Raw genomic sequence first — 23,558 nt, forward strand, 5'->3', positions numbered from 1 at the left:
ATGAGACAGACTTAAATTCAAAATGTGTAGATATTTTTATTTATTTGCATTTAAATCACATTTAAAGATGAAATGAAATGTGGCATTTCCTCTGAAATGTAGACCAGGCACAGTTCTATTCAGATCAGGGCAGATCTGAGTGTGACAAAATGATTGTAAAAGTTAAGCATAAATCATGAGGGAGACATCTGTCATTTCACCCTTAGATCCAGTTAAGAAAGAAAAAAAAGTGGAAAACATGAATGGTTGATTCATTCACAATAAGATTAACAACATGCTTTCAGAAAATACCTTTCATGGTGACTAATTTACAAGTCAGGTATGTTTCCAAACCTAAATCACATTTATACCTGGTTTACTATCACAGTAAAATTATGTCATATGATAAAAATGTAATACTTCACTCGCCTTCCTATAAAATGAAAAGATCACCAAGAAACTGGTTTAAAGATTAGCTGAATTTATACAAATTTAAAACAAAGTTCACAGCTGTGCTTTCACACTGGCACTTAAAGTCTAAATGATTAATTTCCACTCCTTTTAAGTTTTCATTAAACAAGCATTCAAGGAAAAGTTCACTTCCAGAACAAAAATGTACAGATAATGTACTCGCCCCCTTGTCCTTCTTTCTACAGTCGTAAAGAAATAGGATTTTTCTCTATGTGGTGGACCTTGTGCTCCGAGTTTGAACTTCCAAAATGCAGTTTAAATGCGGAAATGATCCCAAATGCGATTGTAAACGATCCTAACTGAGGAAAAAGGGTTTTATCTAGCGAAACGATCGGTTATTTCTTTTTTAAATTAGTTACAATTTATATACTTTTTAACCTCAAAAGCTCATCTTGTCTTGCTCTGCATAAACTAAGACAGTTAGGGTATGTCGAAAAACTCCCATCTTATTTTATCCCTCAACTTCAAAATAATTTCAAAATCATCCTACATCGCTGCCCATGTAATGACCCAGTGTTTGGAAAGTGAACATGCAAAGACGATCACTTAACGAACACACTTAACGTAACAAAAAAAGGTAAAAGAGCGATGTAGGACGATTTTGAAGTTAAGGGAGAAAATGAGATGTGAGTTTTTCAACATACCCTAATGTCTTGAACTGGGGAAAACAGAGTTCAGACAGTAAGACAAGACGAGCGTTTGAGGTTAAAAAGTATATAAATTGTAATAATAATAAAAACTTTTGCATTTGGGATCGTTTGAAGCCGCATTTAAACTGCATTTTGGAAGTTCAAACTCGGGGCACCACAGAAGTCCACTATATGGAGAAAAAAAAAAGTATTTTCCTCAAAAAACAATTTATTTTCAACTGAAGAAAGAAATACATGAATATATGGATGACAAGGGGGTGAGTACATTATCTATACATTCTGTACATTATCTTTTGTTCTGAAAGTGAACTTTTTATAATCAATAACTGAAAACAATCAGGCATGTTTGACGCCTTAAAGGAGTAGTTCACGTTCAGAACAGAAATTTACAGACGTACTCACCTCCTTGTCATCCACGATGTTCATGTCTTTCTTTCTTCAGTCGTAAAGAAATTATGTTTTTTGAGAAAAACATTTCAGGATTTCTCTCCATGTAATGGACTTCTATGGTGCCCCTGGGTTTGAACCTCCAAAATGCAGTTTAAATGCAGCTTCAAAGGGCTCTAAATGATCCCAGCCGAAGAAGAAGGGTCATATCTAGCCAAGCGATCGGTTATTTTCTAAAATCATTTACAATTTATATACTTTTAAATCTCTACACAGAGTACACACCAAGCTAGACAAGATGAGCATTTGAGATTAAAAAGTATATAACCGATAGAGCCCTTGAAGCTGCATTTTGGAAGTTCAAACTCAGGGGCACCATAGAAGTCCATTACATGGAGAGAAATCCTGAAATGTTTTTCTCAAAAAACATAATTTCCTTACGACTGAAGAAAGAAAGACATGAACATCTTGGATGACAAGGGGGTGAGTACATTTTCTGTACATTTTTGTTCTGAAAGTGAACTACTCCTTTAAGTAATAAATCGAGATGGACATCTAAATGTCTAACACAAATACACAGGTTCTTTTACACAATATGAATACTCAGTGGCAACGTTTACAATATATTTGACAGGTAATGGCGAAATTTGCATTTTTGGTAAATCTGTGAGCAATTCACATTCAAATTTACATGCATGCATGGCAAAATTTGCCATTCAAAATAACAGGTGGAAAAGGTTTAAGGTCCTACGATGAAGGAAATTTTCAAAAACATTTATTCAGTGTTTCCCAAAAACTAGGAAAGCAGTGCAAATTAAACCTACAATTATTAACAAACAGTAAAATATTTTACATAAGCATGTATATCTACAATATAAAAACATTCATTCATATCCTATTGGTGCAATACGATTCAACTAACATGAAAATCTTCAAATTAACAAAAAGAGGAATTATTTATCTGCATTATACTTGCGTTGTTGCATTGATTTGTGCATTAAAAATGTGAAATCAAACAGTGTATTTATTGTGAATGTGTGTAAGAGGTAAATAACAGGTCACTTGTTGGCTGTTTATTGCTCATGAGTCACTAGCGCACAAAGTTCATCTTAAAATCAGTTTGTTATTGTTTCTCCCTAGTGGTGTTATGATGCATGAACATCCTGCAACATTACTTTCATAAGTCTACAGTTAACGTGAAGCAATACTGCTAATGTAGCAAAAACTGTAGGTTAAAAAGCATGCAGTACCTCAGAGGATTTCCTGATTGAAGTGATTCAAAGATGACTAACTGAAGGCACATGAGAGTTTAAAGCACCTGCTGTAGTATATACAGATTCTTTCTGAAAATCAATCTTAATGTCTGTTCATTTCTCAAATATTCTACGCTATAAATTCTGGATACGACCGAACAGAAACTGTTTTAAATTCACAGCATGGTAGATGAGTCTAAAGGCAAGGTCATGTCTGAGACATCAGCTTTTTGGCTTCTGTCCAGTGGCATAACTAAAGCAGTGAGGTTAGACTATACTTCCCAGAATGCATTGCTTTACAGCTGGGACTGGGTAGTGACCTGCATTATGTCATGAAAAGAGGTGCAGAGGTTCTGGAACAGGGTTTCAGCATCTGTCTCTGGGTTGGACTTCCAAGCCGTGCAAGATGCAACAATTCTAGATGAAAATAAAGAATGAATTAAATATAGAAATGAGTTCATTTAGATTCACATTAGAATAAATTATAATACTATGTCAGAAGAAATTATGATACACTACTGGTCAAAAGGATAAATTATGTAACATTTTTAAATGTTTTGACAAGAAGCATCTTCTGTTCACCAAGGCTGCATTTATGTGATAAAAAATACCATAAAACAGTAATACTGTAAACTGTTTTCTATATGTTAGTGGTTATTCCTGTGACCATTAGTCCAGTCTTTAGTGTCACATGATCATTCAGAAATCATTCTAATATGCTGATTTGCTCACGTATTATCAATTATTATTGGTGCTGAATTATTAAAAATGGTTTTTAATATTATAATCAATGTTAAAAACTGTTTTTGCTGCTGATTTTTGCAGGAATGTTAGTTTATTATTATTTTTATTATTTATTTTTTGATGATAGAAAGTTCAAAATAGCAGCATTTATTTAAAAAAGAAAAAGAAAAATATATATATAATTATAAATGTATTTTCTGTTAAACTGTTTACTGTTATTGTAAACGGTTTTTATTAATTGGATGCATCATTACTGACTAAGTATTAATTACTATATTGAATCTTAACCAAAACTTTTAAAAGTTCTGAAACATGTTTACTATTTAAAATAACAGTTTTCTGTTTGAATATATTTTAAAATGTAATTTATTCCTGTGATTTCAAACCTGAATATCATTCTAATATTCTGAATTGCTGCTCAAAAAACATTTTGTTGAAAACAGCAGAGTAGAATTTTTTCAGGTTTCTTTGATGAATAGAAAGTTCAGAAGAACAGCATTTATCTGAAATAGAAATCTTTTGTAACATTATAAATGCTTTATCGTCACATTTCATCAATTTGAAGCATCCTTGCTAAATAAAAGTATTAATATCTATAATTTCTTTCCCCCCAAAAAATAAAAATAAATAAAAATTATACTGACTGCTAGCTTTTGAAGAATCCTAAAAAAAATGTACTTAACGGTTTTAAATATTTATAATAAAAACTGTTTCTGGAACAGCACATCAGCATATTAGAATGATTTCTGAAGGATCATGTGACACTGAAGAATGTAACGTTGGTCACAGGAATGAATTACATTTTAAAATATATTCAAATAGAAAACAGTTATTTTAAATAGTAAAAAATATTTTTAAATGTTACATTTTTTGCTGTCCTTTAGATCAAATAAATCCAGGCTTGGTGAGCAGAAGAGACTTCTTTAAAAAACATTAAAATCTTATACTTAGACTATGTATATTAAACATATATACTTTTATACATATATTAATGACATAAACTGATATGGACAAACCTGTCATCACGAATGCGGTAGAAAAACCCATATCCGTGTGGCACCATGGGTGCAACTGCTCCCAGTACAGTTGTGTAGCCCACCAGACTAGTGGAAAGCACAAAAGTCCCCCCTCCTCCACTGTAAATACAGAGTGACAGTAGTGCTTTAACAACAATACACACAAATCAATACACTGGCCATGAACTAAGCAAATTAAAGTGCTTGGCCAGACCTCTTAGCATAAAGCGGATCTGTGTAGAATTCAGGCACAGGAAGACCCTCCTCCTTGGCAATCAGATACAAGCCCAGAAGATGCCTGTCAAAGCCTGAAATGTGCAAAGATCATTAAAGTATTGGTCCCTGCCATATTATCTATTACACAATGTAAATATTATCACACTAACACACACAAACCTTTTCCATCCTGTGCCTCTGCCATCAGTTTGTTATGTTTGCTGAAGGCTGCATTTAAAGCTTGTCTTTTTCCTTCAGTCTATGCAAAAAAAATAAAAACAAAAAGCCATCAAAGCAAAGCAAATGTCTCAATCGGGGGCCTCAGCAAACTTCCATTGACCCATTTGCTTTCACTGTAAGGAAAAGGATGGGTCATATAGGTTTGGATGTTTCAAAATGCTTCAATTATCAGCTGACCTAACCCTTAATTTATTACACACAAGGTACTCACTGTGGCTGTAGGGTTCATCATGGTTCTGCACCAGTGCTGGGCCTCCTCAGTGCAGGGTCTCATGGTCTCTGTGCGGCCATGAAAGAAACGGCGTGTGGTAGCGGTCTCGTAACAACTTCCAGGCCTGAGAATGACAGAGAGTAAAACGCCAGACTTAGCAAGGGCTGAGGTGTATTGATTTTTCTGTCAGGCAGTTCTCTGACATGCTTACTTTCCGTGTAGCCTGTAGTATGCTAACTGCAGAGCCAGCTGAACAAATGTGTCAGGGTGAAGCTTTCTCTTCTTAATGGCTGCTTTTCCAAAGGAAGTGAAGGCGTAGCTCACAACCTGGAGGTCCTGAGACTGTAGATACAGATGCTTTGAGATTATAACTAAAAACCATGTCTGTTTACAGTATGTTCTGTTTGTGTTAATGCATTATGGGATGGGAGTGTATAAAAAAGACTCAATAATGTTATAACTGTGTGTGTGTGTGTGTGTGTGTGTGTGTGTGTGCACCTGGTATTCATCACGTTGTGGGGACCAAATGTCCCCACAAGGATAGGAATACCAGTAGATTTTGACCTTGTGGGGACATTTCTCAGGTCCCCATGAGGAAACAGGCTTATAAATCATGCACAATGAGTTTTTTTGATAAAGTAAAAGTGTGCACAATCTCCTGTGAGGGCTAGGTTTAGGTATAGGGTAGGTGTAGGGCGATAGAAAGTACGGTTTGTACAGTATAAAAACCATTACGCCTAATGTCCCCATAAAACATGTAAACCCAACATGTATGTGTGTGTGTGTGTGTGTGTGTGTGTGTGTGTGTGTGTGTGTGTCTTACACTTTTGCTGTACTGTTCTTTAGCCAGGGCAATGTCTCTCCTCACCCGTTCATCCACGGTGAATATCAGCTCCTCTGGGACAGGCATCTCACGCACAACCTCTGAACCCTGCGAGTCATTTAATAATTTCAACATTCACAGTCACACATATAAAATGATACACAAATATACAGTTGAGGTCAAACATTTACATATACCTTGCAGAATCTGCAATTATTTTACCAAAGAAAGAGGTATGGTACAAAATGCAAGTTGTTTTTTATTTAGTACTGACCTGAATAAGATATTTCACATAAAAGACATTTACATATAGTCCACAAGAGAAAATATTATTGATTCTTAATACTGTTGTTACTGGAATGATCCACGGCTGTGTTTTTTTAGTGATAGTTGTTTATGAGTCCCTTGTTTGTCCTAAACAGTTAAACTGCCCGCTGTTCATCAGAAAAGTCCTTCAGGTCCCACAAATTTTTGTGTGTTTGAACCGTTTCTAACAATGACTGTATGGCTTTGATATCCATCTTTTAACACTGAGGGCAACTGAGGAACTAATATGCAACTAGAAGCATCAGTGTGTAAACTTTTGACAGACTTTTTAAACAGAATGAAGATGTGTACATTTATTTAGCCTAAATATCATTCTTTTTTCATTTAGTACTGCCCTTCAGAAGCTACAGAAGCGACTTACATGTTTCCCAGAGGACAAAATAAGTTACATTCATTCTGATCTACAAATTTAAAAATGTAATGCATTATGTTTTCTTCATCAGTGAGCATTTAAAATCTCTGTAATATGAGTCCCCCAAAATCATATAGTCATTGTTGGGTTCAAATACATAAAAATGCTGAAAAAAATAATAATTTGTGGGACCTGAAGGATTTTTCTGAAGAACACCAGGCAGTTTAACTGTTCAAGACAAACAAGAGGCATAAACAACTATCACAAAAAAAAGAAAAAAAGCTGTGGATATGTAAACGTCATTTATGTGAAATACCTTCAGGTCAGAAATAAATAAAACATAACATGCATTTTGTGTGATCCCTCTTTTTTTGGTAAAATAACTAACATTTCACAGATTGTGCAAGGTGTATGTAAACATTTGACCTCAACTGTACATAAAAGCAGTCTTACCTTCCACACTCCACCACAGGCCCTCAGTTTTTGATCTGTGTAGTATCCATTAGATACCAAAACCATGGCATCATATGGTGCATGCTTTAAAACAAAGACATAGACAATAATGATATTAAAATGTGGTTATTATTCAATTATGTAATATATCAAAGGTTAACAACCCATGCAAACGGACAGAGGACGAATGTAATGAATGTGACATGCATTTGCGGAAAGCTGTGTAAGAATCATCGGGGCCTAAAAATCCATCAGGCCAGAATGAAATGTTTGGAGCAGGAGAGTGAGGTGCAACGCACAGGTTCTGAACCTGGTGAGACGCAGGATTAGCCCGGCCAGGAGGCAACCCACAGAGCCAAGTCCCTCCACGTACCAGAGCCTCCAAATCCTAGCAGAGTAGTTCAGCAGCGGATTAAGTGGCCCCCAGCCAGCAAACGGAGTGAGTGGCTGCAGTTTGATGAGGATGTGTCCAACATCATCCAAGCCACTGCCAAAGGAGATGCTGACAGCCGACTCAAAACAATGACTACCATCATTTTCAGCTATGCCTTAGAAAGATTCGGCCGGGTAGAGAAAGGAAAAACCAAGCCTACCTCCTACACCATGAACCGCAGGGCTACCCAGATACATCACCTGCGTCAGGAGCTTCGTTCCCTCTAGAAACAGTACAAGAAAGCTACTGAAGAGGAGAAGCAACCATTAGCAGAGTTGCAAAACATTTTGCGGAAGAAGTTGATGATCCTACGCAGAGCAGAGTGGCACCGGAGACGGGGGAGAGAGAGAGCCAGGAAGCGAGCTGCCTTCATCGCCAATCCCTTTGGCTTCACAAAACAACTGCTCGGAGACAAGAGCAGTGGTCGGCTTGAGTGCTCAATAGAGGAAGTGAATCGCTTCCTTCAGGACACAGTGAACGATCCCCTGAGAGAACAGGAGCTGGAGCCCAACAAAGCTCTCATCAGCCCCGCCCCCCCAGCAACAGAGTTCAACTTGAGGGGGCCAAGTCTGAAGGAGGTTGAGGAGATCATTAAGGCATCTCGCTCAGCATCTACTCCAGGCCCCAGTGGCATATCTTATTTGGTTTATAAGCGCTGCCCAGGGCTTCTCCGGCACCTGTGGAAGATCTCGAAGGTGATTTGGCGAAGAGGAAGAGTTGCTGATAAGTGGAGGTGTGCTGAGGGAGTGTGGATTCCTAAAGAGGAGAACTCTAAAAACATCAACCAGTTTCGAACCATCTCTCTATTGAGTGTTGAAGGGAAGGTGTTTTTCAGCATCGTCTCACGAAGACTGACAGAGTTTCTCCTCAAGAACAATTACATCGACCCCTCAGTGCAGAAGGGGGGGATTCCTGGAACTCCCGGCTGCTTGGAACATACTGGTGTAGTTACACAACTCATCAGAGAGGCCCATGAGAACAGAGGTGACTTAGCTGTCTTGTGGTTGGACCTGACAAATGCCTATGGGTCCATACCACATAAGCTGGTCGAGCTCGCTCTACACCTCCATCATGTTCCCAGCAGGGGCGGTTCTAGAGGCGGGGCCATAGGGGCCCTGGCCCCTTCTGAAATCTGATTGGCCCCTGATTGGCCCCCCTTCCATCAATCGTCGACGAGAAGAGCAACCGGAGAATTCTTCACAACGATAACAGATGCAATTCCACCCCCAAACAATTGGCGGCAGTAATGTGTCGATGCAACTTGTGAGAAGAAGCAGAGGTCCTGGCTTTATATTATCTTTGCGGCTTTGGCTTGAGCGATACGTGTTCCCGTTTTACATGTTACAGTACATATCGATTAATGACACGCATTACATCTACACGCGACGCTATCAGTTCGTCTTCGTTATCGTATAGAGAATTTTTGGTTTCATTTTTAATTTTACGAAAGCTTGAAGTGCAGTTAATTATTTGTCATGCTATATTTGCATTATTGTTTGGACCTAATCAGGGCTCTGGACATGCAAAAATTTTTTGAGAATGTGTGAGTAGAAAAATTTGCCGTGGTCGCATTTGTGTGAGTGCGTGGTCTGCGCTGCTCCAAAGCGCGCATTTCAGAGCCAGTCAGTTTTTAGGGAAAAAATAAAAATAAAAATACACGCAAGCACTGTCACCGAAAGCCAGTTTAGTTTTACTTTTTTGTTTGTTTTAATTTGGAAAACCCTGTTATCTTTGCAGATTACCTCATATTATACTATGGAGGCTTTATTTATTTATTTATTTTTTTTTAATTAATTTGATTGCTCAGTGTTTTCTCGTCCTGTAATTTATTAGTCGGCATATAATACAGCATGTGATGTAATCCATGCCTCGACTTATTAGTTTTTGTTAATAAATGCTATATAAGTTAGTTTGTCATTGTTTTATTGTTGTTTTGCTGTTAAATCAAAAATAACAAATCCATCTTTTAGGAATTTGTTTTAATCTTAAAATAGATAGGTGTAGCAATATAAGCAAAACCAAGATCGTGAATTTGAAATAAAAGGGAAAAGCATCCTAAGCCATTACAAAAGAGAAATATCCATTCACAAAATTAAAATCACAAATAATACTTATGAAAAATGTTAACTGTTACCATAAAACTATAAATGATAAAAGACAAACTATCAGCAATGAGCATTGATTAAATAAAATAAAATAAATAAATAAAAATGAAAACAGAGCATATGCTTGTGCAACCAACTGAGAGCGTTAGTGTGTATTCTGTCACAAAATGTGGCAAAAAGTCCTACACAATGGGAATAGTGTGATTAAGGTGTGAACATGTCTATGATAATGCGACTAAAATAGGAATACTTCACCTGTCTTAATTCGATTTGTGTTTACTTCGATTATGACTTTAGTCAGCTTAAATTAATCAAAAACTTATTAGTTTGGTTTTAGAGAAAACATTAATGAAAAATGACTGAAAAATAATCATAACAAATGTAAGCGTGCCCCCTAAAAACATAAATGGCCCCTGCCTGGCCCCCCAAGTTACAGTAGTCTAGAACCGCCACTGGTTCCCAGTAAGATTAAAGACCTGATTCTGGATTACTACAATAATTTCAGGATCACATCTGGGTCAGAAACATCAGGCTTTCTTCGGAAGTGGCTGGGACTTCCACGCAGTCTCACCAGCGTTGCATTATATGGGAGGAGTAACATCTTGCAGCTGCCGTTCAGTGGCCTTACAGAAGAATTCATGGTGGTACGCACCAGAGAAGCCCTACAGTACAGGGACTCCAGGGACTGCAAGGTGTCATCAGCCAGCATTGAGGTGAGGACAGGAAGGAAATGGAATGCTGGGAAAGCAGTGGAGTTGGCAGAGTCACGCCTGAGACAAAAGGGTCTGGTGGGTACTGTGGCGACAGGCAGAGTGGGCTTGGGCTATTTCCCAAAGACTTTGGTTAGCCAGGCCCATGACAAGGAAAGACACCATCGACTCCAGGAAGAGGTTCGAGCAGGCGTGGAGGAAGAGCGAGTGAGCAGGGCGGTGGGACTCCGGCAGCAGGGAGCGTGGACTGGGTGGGAGAGTACACTGCAGCGCAGGATTACCTGGGCAAACATCTAGCAGGCAGATTTTCATCGGGTCCGTTTCCTGGTACAAGCTGTCTACTATGTCCTGCCAAGCCCAGCGAACCTCCATGTCTGGGGAAAGATTGAGACACCTTCCTGCCTTCTTTGCTCTGGAAGGGGCTCTTTAGAACATCTCCTCAGCAGCTGCCCAAAGGCTCTGGCTGATGGTTGTTATCGTTGGCGCCATGACCAGGTGCTTAAGGCAATTGCTGAGAGCTTAGCCTCAGCCATCAGCACCAGCAAGCACCATCATGCTCCAAAAAAGGCAGTCCCCTTCGTTAAAGCTGGAGAGAAACCCCGGGCGCGCCCACAATTAACAACAGGCCTCCTCCACAAAGCCTCGGACTGGCAGCTGCAGGTCGACCTGGGAAAACAACTGAGGTTCCCTCAGCACATTGTAACAAGAAGTCTCCGCCCAGACATGATAATTACCTCTGAGGTTTCAAAACAGCTAATCATGCTGGAACTTATGGTGCCCTGGGAAGAGCGTACTGAGGAAGCCAATGAGAGGAAACACGCTAAGTACCAGGAAATGGTGGAGGAGTGCAGGGAGAGAGGCTGGAGAACCATCTATGAGCCCATAGAAGTTGGATGTAGAGGCTTTGCAGGATGTTCATTGTGCAAAGCCCTCAGTCGGTTGGGCGTTACAGGGGTGGCAAAGAAAAGGGCCATTCGATCCACAAGTGAAGCTGCAGAGAAGGCCACAAGGTGGCTTTGGATAAAGAGGGCTGATCCGTGGACTGCTACCGGGACGCAAGTCGGGGCTTGATCAACCCAGGCTGGGTCGCCTGGGAGAGGGTGTATGATGTTGCGAGACCCGAAACATCCAATGATCCCAGGATACATCACTGAGGATGCGTCCCAGTGCATCCATGAGATGTTTCTTACTTAAGTGACTGCAATAAAAACTGGAAACCTAGCTGAATTTTAAGCAGCCGTTACTCCAGAAATCATTCTAATATGCTGATTTGCTGCTCAAGAAACATTTTCTATTATTATCAATGTTGAAAACAGTTGCTTAATATTTTGTAAAAAACATGATACATATTTTCAGGATTTTTTGATGAATTAAAAGTTTTAAAGAACAGCATTTATCTACAATAGAAAATGTTGTAACAATGTAGAAGTCACTTTTGATCAATTTACTGGATCCTTTATGAATAAAACTATTTTTTAAAATCATATTAACCTTCAACTTTTAAAGCAGTGTATGTAAAATACACACTTATTCTAATAATGCTGCTATAATTAATGGTTATATTTACATCACAGTTAGAAGCAAAGGTCCCATTTGAGAAACAGATCAGATTGTAGGATTTATCACCCCAGCGGATCGTGGGGTCGCCAGTTAATGCCAGCTGGGTCAACTATATAAAAAAAGAGAAAGAAATCTTTAGTAAAAATGGCTACAAAGAAACATAATGTCATACCTGGAACAAATACAGTATCTGACTGGCATTCATGACTACAAGTGTGTATGTATTGTGCTTAACCTGTGTGTAGTTTTCTGGGGTGGAATAAGGCTTGGCATCGTCCAAGGCGAGCACAAATAAAGAGCTCTGAATAGTCTCCAGTATGGTCTTATTCACAGGATCAATGGAGATCAGATACTCTCGAGCCTGAAGAGACAGACAAGTGACAAATCATGATAACCCTTCAATATACTTTAACACAGATTTATCCACCTTATCTTTCAATGCGGAAGTAAGCTGTTTTCTGGTAATGCGTAAGACTTCCGGTTCATTAGCCGCCGTAGGGAAATAATGAAGTGCAGTAAATTGTAAAACTGTTTGCACTACAAACCATTGTGTTCATAATTAAGATAATATATTAAAACTAGATCAAAAAGTTTGTCAAGTTTGAGTTTTCAGTCTAAAACAGTTTGAAGTTTAAAGAAGTTTTAAAATCTTAAAGTTTTATAGATATATAGATGGATACAAATTGTTAGATGATGGATAGAGATATAGCATGTTAGCATGTTGTTAGCATTGTTAGCATGATTAACAAGTTATAAGCATGTTACTAGCATGATTAGCAAGCTGCTAGCATGTTTCTAGCATGATTAACATGTTACTAGCATGATTAGCATGTTGCTAGCATGTTTTTAACATGATTAACAAGTTACTAGTATGTTGTTGTAATGAATAACAAATTACTAACATGTTGCTAGCTTGTTTTTATATTAACAAGTTACTAGTACATTGCTAACATGATTAGCATGTTACTAGCATGCTGTTAGCATGATTAACAAATAACTAGCATGTTGTTAGCATTATTAGCATGTTATTAGCATGTTTCTAACACAATCAGCAAGTTACTAGTACATTGCTAGCATGATTAGCAAGTTACTAGTACGTTGTTACAGAATGATTAACATGTTTTATCATGATTAACAAGTTATTAACATGTTAGCATATTTCTAACATGATTAACAAGTTACTAGCATGATTCTAGCATGATTAGCAAGTTACTACTATGTTGCTAGCATGATTGTTACTAGCATGTTGTTATGATTAACAAGTTACTAGTGTGTTGTTAGCATGTTATTAGCATGTTTCTAACACAATCAGCAAGTTACTAGTACATTGCTAGCATGATTAGCAAGTTACTAGTACGTTGTTACAGAATGATTAACATGTTTTATCATGATTAACAAGTTATTAACATGTTAGCATATTTCTAACATGATTAACAAGTTACTAGCATGATTCTAGCATGATTAGCAAGTTACTAAGTTACTAGCATGATTCTAGCATGATTTGCAAGTTACTACTATGTTGTTAACATAAGTATAGCATGATTAGCATGTTATTATCATGTTGTTAACCTGATTAACATGTTATTAGCATGTTTCTAACATGATTAGCAAGTTGCTAGTACATTGCTAACATGATTCTAACATGATTAGCGCATTACTAGCATGTTGTTAACATGATTATCAAGTTACTAGTATGTTGTTAACATGATTATAGCATGATTAACATGTTACTTGCATGTTGTTAGCATGATTAGCATGTTGCTAACATGTTGTTAGCATTATTAGCATGTTGTAGCATTTCCTAGCATGATTAACAAGTTACTACTGTATTGCTAGCATGATTATCATGTTACTAGCATGTTGTTAGATTTAGATTTAGATTTAAAAATGTTGTATGTAGTATGTTGTTGTAATGATTAACAAATTAACATGTTGCTAGCTTGTTTTTAACATGATTAGCATGCTACTAACGTGTTGCTTGCATGATTAACATGTTATAAGCATGATTAGCAAGTTACTAGTACATGACTAGTACGATTAGCATGTTACTAGCATGTTGTTAGCATTATTAGCATGTTGTAGCATTTCCTAGCATGATTAACAAGTTACTACTGTATTGCTAGCATGATTATCATGTTACTAGCATGTTGTTAGCATGATTAGCATGTTATAGCACATTTCTAACATGATTAGCAAGTTACTAGTACTTTGCTAGCATGATTCTAGCATTATTAACACGTTGTTAGCATTAACAAACTACTAGCATATTGTTAGCATGATTATAGAATGACTTGCATGTTACTATCATGTTTTTAACATGAGTAACAAGTTACTAACATGTTATCATGTTTCTAATATGATTAACAAGTTACTAGCATGATTCTTGCATGGTTAGCAAGCTACTACTATGTTGCTAGAATAATTCTAGCATGATTAACATGTTACTAGCATGTTGTTATGATTAACAAGTTACTAGTGTGTTGTTAGCATGTTATTAGCATGTTGCTAACATGATTCTACCATGATTATCAAGTTACTAGTATGTTGTTAACATGATACGGCCACAGCCATATCACCCTGCAGCCCAAGACCGGTTGCTCATTGAAGCTAAGCAGGGTTGAGCCTGGTCAGTACCTGGATGGGAGACCTCCTGGGAAAACTAGGTTGCTGTTGGAAGAGGTGTTAGTGAGGCCAGCAGGGGGTGCTCACCCTGTGGTCTATGTGGGTCCTAATGCCCCAGTATAGTGACGGGGACACTGTACTGTAAAAGGCACCGTCCTTCGGATGAGACGTTAAACCGAGGTCCTGACTCTCTGTGGTCATTAAAAATCCCATGGCACTTCTCGTAAAGAGTAGGGGTGTAACCCCGGTGTCCTGGCCAAATTCCCTCCACTGGCCCTAGTCAATCATGGCCTCCTAATAATCCCCATTCATTGAATTGGCTCCATAACTCTCTCCTCTCCACCTGTAGCTGGTGTGTGGTGAGCGCACCGGCGCCGTTGTACTGTGGCTGCCGACGCATCATCCAAGTGGATGCTGCACACTGGTGATGGTTGAGGAGAGATCCCCTATATGATTGTAAAGCGCTTTGGGTGTACGGCAATACACAATGAAAGCGCTATATAAATGCATCATTCATTCATTCATGATTATAGCATGATTAGCATGTTGTCAGCATGACTAGCATGTTGCTAACATGTTTTTAACATGATTAACAAATTACTAGTATGTTGTTGTAATGATTAACAAATTACTAACATGCTGCTAGCTTGTTTTTAACATGATTAGCATGCTACTAACGTGTTGCTTGCATGATTAACATGTTATAAGCATGATTTGCAAGTTACTAGTACATGACTAGTATGATTAGCATGTTACTAGCATGTTGTTAGCATTATTAGCATGTTGTAGCATGATAAGCAAGTTAATAGCATTTTGTTAACATGATTAACATGTTACTAGCCTGTTGTTAGCATGATTAGCAAGTTATTTGCATGTTTCTAGCAAGATTAGCAAGTTACTAGTATGTTAGCATGATTCTGGCATGATTAACATGTTACTAACATATTGTTAGCATGATTCTAACATGATTAACAAGTTACTAGCATGTTTCTAGTAACTGTTTAAATCTGCCCTGTCAATCATCACAGTTAACATTCTCTACATTTCATTTAATTTAATTTCCTACCATATTAGAGAGAAATGAAGAGGCACGTTCCTTCATGAGTCTTTCATGCCGAGAACTTTGCTCTTGTGTTTGCATAATTATGCATTTAAACGTAAACGACCAAACCTATCATTATAAACGTTCATAATGTTGCTGCACATGAGATATAACGCGGATAACATTTAAAAATATTTTTTATCAGGTTACACACTGATTGTTTTATCACTCAAACCCCTTTCTCTACCTGTCCGTTTGGCCGCGCATATCCTCCATGTTTGTAGTTTTTTTTAACACTTTTTATGCGTGTTTGTAGTTCTAATCCAATTCTCATTCACCGCGCAATGTGTTGTGGTCAATATTAGCCGTTAGAGTGTGCATTGATCCGCACTTCGAATTCCGAAGTTAAGTAGTAGACCATCCGGGAATCTTTGGAATACTTTTTTAAACATACTACGATTTGGGACATAGTAATTTTATTTTCGAATACTATTTAGGATGGATAGTATGCGAATTGGGACGCAGCATAGGATGTTGGTAGCAAGTTTCTAGCATGATTAGCATGTTATTAGCAAGCTGTTTTGTACAGCTAAAAACTCTTACAGGAAAAATAAGGTGGATAAACTGAACATCCACTGTAGAGTGTCAAGTGGAGGTCATTTGCATACTGTACTGTGATTGGTTGTGGTGCTCCAGTGGAAGCGTGGCTTTACCTTTGCCCAGCGTGTTCTTTCCTCAGTGGTGAGAGCGCTCACTCCATCCCCCTCCGGCTCTCCATCACAGCATTCTTTAATATAAGTGAGCTGCCTAAAGAACACAAGGGCCATGCGTGGAATAGAATACTGCTTTTTTACATTATGTAAAGTACAAAAGAAGTCTTTTATGCTCACCAAGGCTGCATTTATTTGATCAAAAATAATGTAAAAAACTAGAACACTTGGCACTCTACCTCAACAGCTCTGGGGGAGTGAGGATACGGCCATCACAGAGAGCATCAAATGTGAAGACCCTCCCACGACACATCACTATCATGTGAGAAGGACAGGGTCCTTCGCTTTCTACAACACAAAGAGATCACACATCCAGCAAAAACATATGGACACATTAATGCATACAAACAAGCATGCATATGCCTCACCTGTTTTGAAGAAGTTGAGGATGGTGTCTTTATTGACGCCAGGCACTTTGCAGGTGCAGAAGAGCATGCGGAACTGGTCCATGTCAAAGGGCATCGTTCCTGCTTTATGAACAGCCAACCTCTCCCTGATGATTATCAGCAAATACAAACAAACAGTCATGTAACTTTTTTATATGTTACTGATGAAGACAAAAACAAGCCATTTTCAATCAGAAATCAGACACTTTTGAAAGACTTCTACTACAGTACATCGGCTACTTACGTGCGGATAAGGTCCCAGTACTGGAGGGTGAACCACATATTCAAGCTGGTCCTCTCTAGCTGAGTGCCATCACGTACAGGCCAGCAGTGCTCCACGTAGGCTGTAGGTCCTCCAAAATTCACATTCAGCTGAGAGGGGATGCGCGTTTCTAGATATGCTGTGTCCAGCCACCAGTCCTCAAGCTGATGGACAGATGAAAGGTTCAAATAAGGTCCACATGAAAATAAATAAATAAACTACACATCAAAATACATGCCAGTTATGAGTTAAGTGATTCATTAGTCTGGCTCAAACAGAGTGGTGCAAAAAAAAAAACAGAACAAAACAAAAAGAGGCCTATTACCCAGTTACGCTTGCTCTTGGCTCTCTTCAGAAGCTTCTGGTGTAGTTGTTGTCCAATGCCTTCCTCAAAGCGTTTCACAATGGCCACTGTGGCTCGAAACTCCTCCTCAGATGCAAAAGGTTTTACTGGAGAAATAATAATTATATAATAATAAATCAAATTCAATGAAGCATTTTTCTATCATACTTTTCTATCATGTATGAACAATAATTAATTAATAATATACCCTTTAAAAATACATATACAAATTGTGGTATTTTATAATATAATAAAATAATATGTTCATGTAATATTTAAAGTTCCATAAAAGTAAAATATAGATAATAATCATAATAACTAGCATAATATACTACCAGTCAAAAGATTTTAGTTTTTTAAAGAAAACTCTACTTCTCACCAAGCCAGTTTTTTTTTATCCAAAGAACAGCAAAAACAGTAAAATCTTGGAATATTTTTACTATTTAAATTGTTTTCCATTTAAATAGATTTCAGAATGTAATTTATATCTGTGATCAAAGCTACATTTTCAGCATTATTACTCCAGTCTTTAGTGTCACATGATCCTTTAGAAATTATTCTAATATGCTGATTTGCTGTTCAAGAAACATTTTTTATTATTATTATCAATCTTTAAACAGTTGAGTACATTTTTCAGGATTCTTCGATGAATAGAAAGATCCAAAGATCAGCATTTATCTGAAATAACATTATACAATTCAAAAGCTTTGAGTCATTTGTTTTTAAAGAAACGACAGAAATTAATACTTTTATTTAACAAGAATGCTTCAAAATGATCAATAGTGATGATAAAGACATTTATAGTTACCAAAAAATTATATTTCAGATAAATGCTGTTCTTCTGAACTTTCTATTCAACAACAACAAAATGGAAAAAAATCTACTCAGCTGTTGTCAACAGCTGTTGTAATCATAATGATAAATGTTATTTAAGCAGCAAATCAGAATATTACAATGATTTCTAAAGGATTTTGTGACTGGAGTAATGATACAAAAAAAATCAGCTTAGAAATCAGGAATAGATTACATTTTAAAATATATTCAAATAGAAAACAGTTATTTTAAATAGTAAAAATATTTACAAATTTTACAGTTTTTTGCTGTAACTTATATCCAATAAATGCAGACTTCTATTAAAAAACATTTCAAAACTTTTGACTGGTAGTGTATATCAACTTTATATATTATGATCTGTCTTGTTTGTTTCCTTTTATAGAACTTTGACACAAACCAGTGTCATTTTAATATTTTTTATTTACTATTACAGTATTTTCTAAACATTTTAAATGTCTACAACTGTTTAATTTTATTTCAAATTCATAGTTTTGTTTTATGTACTTATTAATTTGTTTTTATATTTCTATATAGCTTTTTTTTTATGTCATTTTAGTTTTATTTAGTACTTTTAATTTAGTACTTCAACTTAATTGTATTTTTTAAGTTTACATTTTTTTTCAATGACCAAAAAATTTGTAGTGCCTGTATTTACTATTTAAAATGTTAACATAAAATCAGTGCAGTCTGTATTTTAATTCATAGTCAACAACTCCATGCAAAAGCCATCAAAAACTCTCCTAGACACCCACAAACTTAATTCAAATATTACTCACAAATGTTACCAGTGAAATAAATAATTAGGTTAATAACACTCCTATCCCAAGTAACATAAAATAGTGAGCCGAATGCAGTTTTGTGCTCGAGAGCTTGTTTTGACCTCTTACCTGCATGTAGGTATTTATTCAGTGAGTCGTGCAGATCGGGCACAGGTAGAGGAGGGAGGCTGCTCTGATACTGAAATGTCCGCTCCGCAGTGGACTCGAACACTTGATTATCCATTATTACTAAACTGATTCAACTGCGAGTCAAATCAGACGAATCGTTCAGAAAGACTGAGTGACAGCATATCCATTCATATAATATCAGATTACAAATACACTTAAACGCAGTCTGTTTGTGTTTACACCCCCTAGAGACGTGCACTTGACGCAGTGACTTTCAATGCAGGATTAACTCTGGATTTAAAGCACTTAAATCACTTCATCAGACATATACATAAACAGAAAAAAATCAAAACAGCATAAAAACATATGCAGGTCATGTCGAACACACATAATGTAAACAGAAAGATTATCGAAGTGACCAACCTCAGTGAAACAAGAGACTGTAGCAATGCCAAACCCGAAACGGCTATTAACTGCACGGGAGTCCTAATACTTCGCTGAAGAACCGAGGTGTACATTCAACGGATCGGGAATCGCTCCCGTTACCTTTGCCCTAATTACTGAAAGTGAAGTCAAAAACAATAACAATGACTCGCTCAACATGGCTGCCTGCCTGAACAGATTTCAAAATACAGGTTGTGCGGGAACGAAACGGCGAGCAGAGAATGAATGAATGAAATATTAGGCTAAATAAATGTTTTTGAACATTTTCAGTAACACAAAAAGTGCTGTTATTAATTATTTAGTAAATGTGTGTGATTACAACAAAATAATAATATATTAAAAAAAAACTTTTTGAAACGTATCCATCTCAATTTTCCATAAGAGTGGACTGGGACATTTGTAAAGTGTAATGGTTCTGGCTTCCAGTCTCATCCGCAACCAGATATTTTTAGCTGTACAAAAAAACTCGTTTTGCTGCTTGACAGTTTAGAGTGGTGTGTCTTACCATATTTTTAAATGTATTATCTTAATTATGAACACTGGTTTGTAGTGCAGTGTAGTTTATTTCCCATTTTAAGTGTTTTCACAAGGTGTCATCAGTCTGCCATATTAGCGGCACTGAATGTAAACAATGCCACTGAACTGAACAAAACTTATTTTGCTGATTATTTCTGCCGAAAATGGACAATTATTGTCATGTCTTGGCTGCTAAAAGTTATAACAAACCAAGGAGAAGAGTGCAAAAACTGTCTGAGGAACAAAAGGCACTTATGGTTGGCCAAACTAAACCAGGATTTCCAGGAAGAATTGACAACATTTGTGTTTGTTCTTATCATATTGTAGGTACAATATTAGGCTAATATCTTAACTAATACTGCTTGTACGTATATTTACCACCTATTAACTTTAGTTGGTCAAAATATTGCGCTTTCCTGCATACTAGTCCTTCTCTATATAATTTGACAGTTTCCACATGTTTTTTTCCATGGTTTAGACAGCATAAATTAGCGAAACAACGTATTTAGAAGTACATTAACTGCAGTCTGGTTTTAGCCACTTCCTTAGCTGGTTAAGATGGGAGACCAGCTAGAACAACCAGTTAAAACCAGCTTGACCAGACTGGAAAACCAGTTAAAACCAGCTACTTCCAACTTAAACCCGCTAAGACCCGCCAGCCAGATTAGGCTGGTTTTCATTGTTTTATTAAGGAAAGTCAAAATGTATGATAAAAAGGAATTTTGTAAATAAATAAACTAAACATATGTTTATCATAAAATGTACTTAAGCCATTTTTTGTTTGATTTACTTTCTTAAATGTACTTTTGAATACCTTAAATGATCCAGACAAAAGTAAAATGTCACTGTCACATCATTGACTATTTATAAAAAGATAAATATAAAAAAGACAGTATACTGTGTCTAACAAAACAACTTTTAACTTGGAAAAAAGTAAAAGTAAGGTAATTAAATAACAGATACTTAAATGACTGGTTTGCTGCAGTTACACCTGTTTGATTCACTCAAGAGTTTTCTGGCATCTGTTCCTGAGTGCTGATTTTTCCCTGATTTGGCAACACTGTACAAGGCCTGGCCTTGGCAAGATTTCCATGTCTTGCATTTTGCATCCGATCCAAAGAGCTTTTGTGATGACTATGCTTCACTGAGCTCACTAAGAGGACAAAGAAGCTCTTTGTGGATAAAGGCACAATTACTGGTGCTCAAGCCTGAGTACTCAGCTAATACTAATGAAGCAATACATGAAAACTCCCTGCAGAATTGAAGATTTTCTTAAGATGTATAAAATAAAGAGGACAACCCCATCATATTTGACAGATTTATTCAATGACAAGATTAAATGCTTACATCTTCAGGTCTCATTTTAGTTGGTATATCTATCAAACCAAGTTGTTTATATTTTAATGAGTTAATCTCACAAGATGAAAAAAAATATTTGAAAAACTATTTTAATGTTTCAGTCCTGGAGCTTTTTCATAGTGAAATTTAAAACTAAACATGTTTTTTTTTCCCACATCACATTCCATACTTTTCAACGGCTTCCTTGGCCAGGGAAATGTAGGCATTCATGGCATCTTCATTTGACATACCTGTTAGAAATAAAAGAGTGAGGACTACATAAATCGAGCCGTTACCAGAAACATTTGAAGGAAGGGGCTCATATAACCTTAGCTGGGTACAAATCTGAATACATTTCTTTTTCAACTGCTTAAAAATAATGAAAATATTAAGGTAAAAAAAGCATGATATATGTTTTTTCTTACCTTTTCTTGAATTCCATGCATCCCATTTGGCTTTCCCTTTTAAATCTGTCAATCCAGGTTTGTCTGAACAAAGCAAAACATACACATTTAGAACTATTAGATCTAAAATGTATGGTTTAATACAAATATTTAGATTGTTCTACAACAATTACCAATATTAACATCCCCAACGATGGCTTGCTTATAGAGGCCGTACAAATCCAACAGCTCCTGGTCTGTAGGTCTGGTCTTCACCTTTTTTACGTTCTCTGCATATTGCTCAAATTCAGCCTAAAGCCACAGAGATAATGTTTACATTTTTTTCTTGTGAACCTATAATATCATGAAGCTATAAAGTGTATCTGCTTATACTTGGGGGGAAAAAAGCATCACATAGGCTAGTCTGACCTATTTTGCCCACTAAGCACATTCTTAATCGCTATACATAATGCATTATTCTCAGACTGTACGCAGCCTATTGTTCAGTATCACAACGAACTATCAGTTTACGTGCCAACATGAATGCTCTTTGTACCCATATGAACCTACAGGGTTATGGCTTTTGAGAGACAGGCTTTTTCAAGTCTGATTTATTAACCACAAAATTTTCATATGAAATGAATTGTTCGTGGGTAGCTTATACAAAGCGCAACTTTTTGCTGGAGCCAGAATGAAGGGCAAAATGACGTAATACATGAACGAGCGCACATCAGGATGAAAACAGCGCTAAAACGATACTGATATCTGGATGCGAAATAGCCATGCGACTGAGCACACGAAGAGAATAAATATAGCTTTTGCGTCTACAGCAAAATCTAATGCAGTATTATAATAACACAGGGTTGTAATCTTTCAAATCCTACCTATATATCCAGCTGTGGACTTAAAGCAATTTCCAAATGTTTTGTTATTCATGCGTTACAGCTCTATAAAGACAATGAACGTAAAATTAAAAGGAAACAGTGCATGTAAATACCTTCAAAGTCATTTTCTTAAGCGAGTGCTGTGCGGCTGGGCGCGTCGGAAAGAACGTAGCGTAGATGCACTGATGAATAGAGTTTACGATGACACTGAGCGGAGCTCCAGTGCGCTGCTGTGGAGCTGAGCGCTGATTGGCTGATGGAACGTCCGAGGGTGAAACCCACTGAACTTTCTTCAGTTTATTTCTGTGGTGAAGCAATTAATTGCGGCATTGTACCTTATCATGCAGCTTTACGTAACACGAGATACAAAAGATATAAACGGCAAAAAGATTAATATTAACTGGCACTTGGCAGGGTACCCACTGTGGGTAAGACAGTGGGTAGACATTTTATATTTATATTTTCTGGTGTTTTTTTCTGAGATTTCAAAGCTTATTTTTTAGCATCATTGCTCCAGTCACATGATATAATTCTAATATTCTGGTTTTCATTTGCCGCTCCAAAAATATTTATTATTATTATGTTGAAAACAGCTGAGCAGACTTTTTTAGGCCTCTTTGATGAAAGTTCAAAAGAAAATCATTTATCTGAAATAGATAGCATCCTTGAGAAATAGAAGTAAAATAAATGCTGATCTTTGGATCTTTCTATTAATCAAAGAATTCTGAAAAAAGTACTCAACTGTTTTAAATATTGATTAAAAGAATAATAAAAAATGTTTCTTGAACAGCAATATTAGAATGATTTCTGAAGAATCATGTGACACTGAAGACTGGTGTAATGATGCTGAAAATGATCTTTAATCACCAAAAAATACATTTTTAAAATATATTCAAATAGAAAACAGTTATTTTAAA

The 23,558-nt window shown here is 36.7% G+C and overlaps 2 protein-coding genes across 2 annotated transcripts; both read right to left on the reverse strand.

The window, feature by feature from the left end:
• Window positions 1–8: 8 nt before the first annotated feature.
• Window positions 9–19,629, reverse strand: crot (carnitine O-octanoyltransferase). Its single transcript, XM_073846884.1, has 17 exons — window positions 19,500–19,629; window positions 19,077–19,210; window positions 17,338–17,462; window positions 16,995–17,176; window positions 16,733–16,857; window positions 16,544–16,652; window positions 16,308–16,401; window positions 12,166–12,291; window positions 11,938–12,039; window positions 7,123–7,206; window positions 5,991–6,098; window positions 5,379–5,509; window positions 5,168–5,291; window positions 4,897–4,975; window positions 4,715–4,808; window positions 4,501–4,620; window positions 9–3,157 (listed from the first exon to the last, which is right to left on the reverse strand). Exons 2-17 carry the CDS (start codon window positions 19,189–19,191, stop codon window positions 3,037–3,039), a joined length of 1,839 nt encoding a protein of 612 aa, XP_073702985.1. The 5' UTR covers window positions 19,192–19,210; window positions 19,500–19,629; the 3' UTR covers window positions 9–3,036.
• Window positions 19,630–21,340: 1,711 nt separating this feature from the next.
• Window positions 21,341–22,911, reverse strand: acbd7 (acyl-CoA binding domain containing 7). The gene is made up of 4 exons (XM_073847361.1): window positions 22,755–22,911; window positions 21,952–22,069; window positions 21,800–21,862; window positions 21,341–21,625 (listed from the first exon to the last, which is right to left on the reverse strand). The coding sequence occupies exons 1-4, from the start codon at window positions 22,764–22,766 to the stop codon at window positions 21,552–21,554; spliced, it is 267 nt and encodes an 88-aa protein (XP_073703462.1). The 5' UTR covers window positions 22,767–22,911; the 3' UTR covers window positions 21,341–21,551.
• Between the last annotated feature and the right edge of the window lie 647 nt (window positions 22,912–23,558).

Source organism: Garra rufa, chromosome 9, assembly GCF_049309525.1.
Source record: "Garra rufa chromosome 9, GarRuf1.0, whole genome shotgun sequence".
NCBI classification, from domain to species: Eukaryota; Metazoa; Chordata; class Actinopteri; order Cypriniformes; family Cyprinidae; genus Garra; species Garra rufa.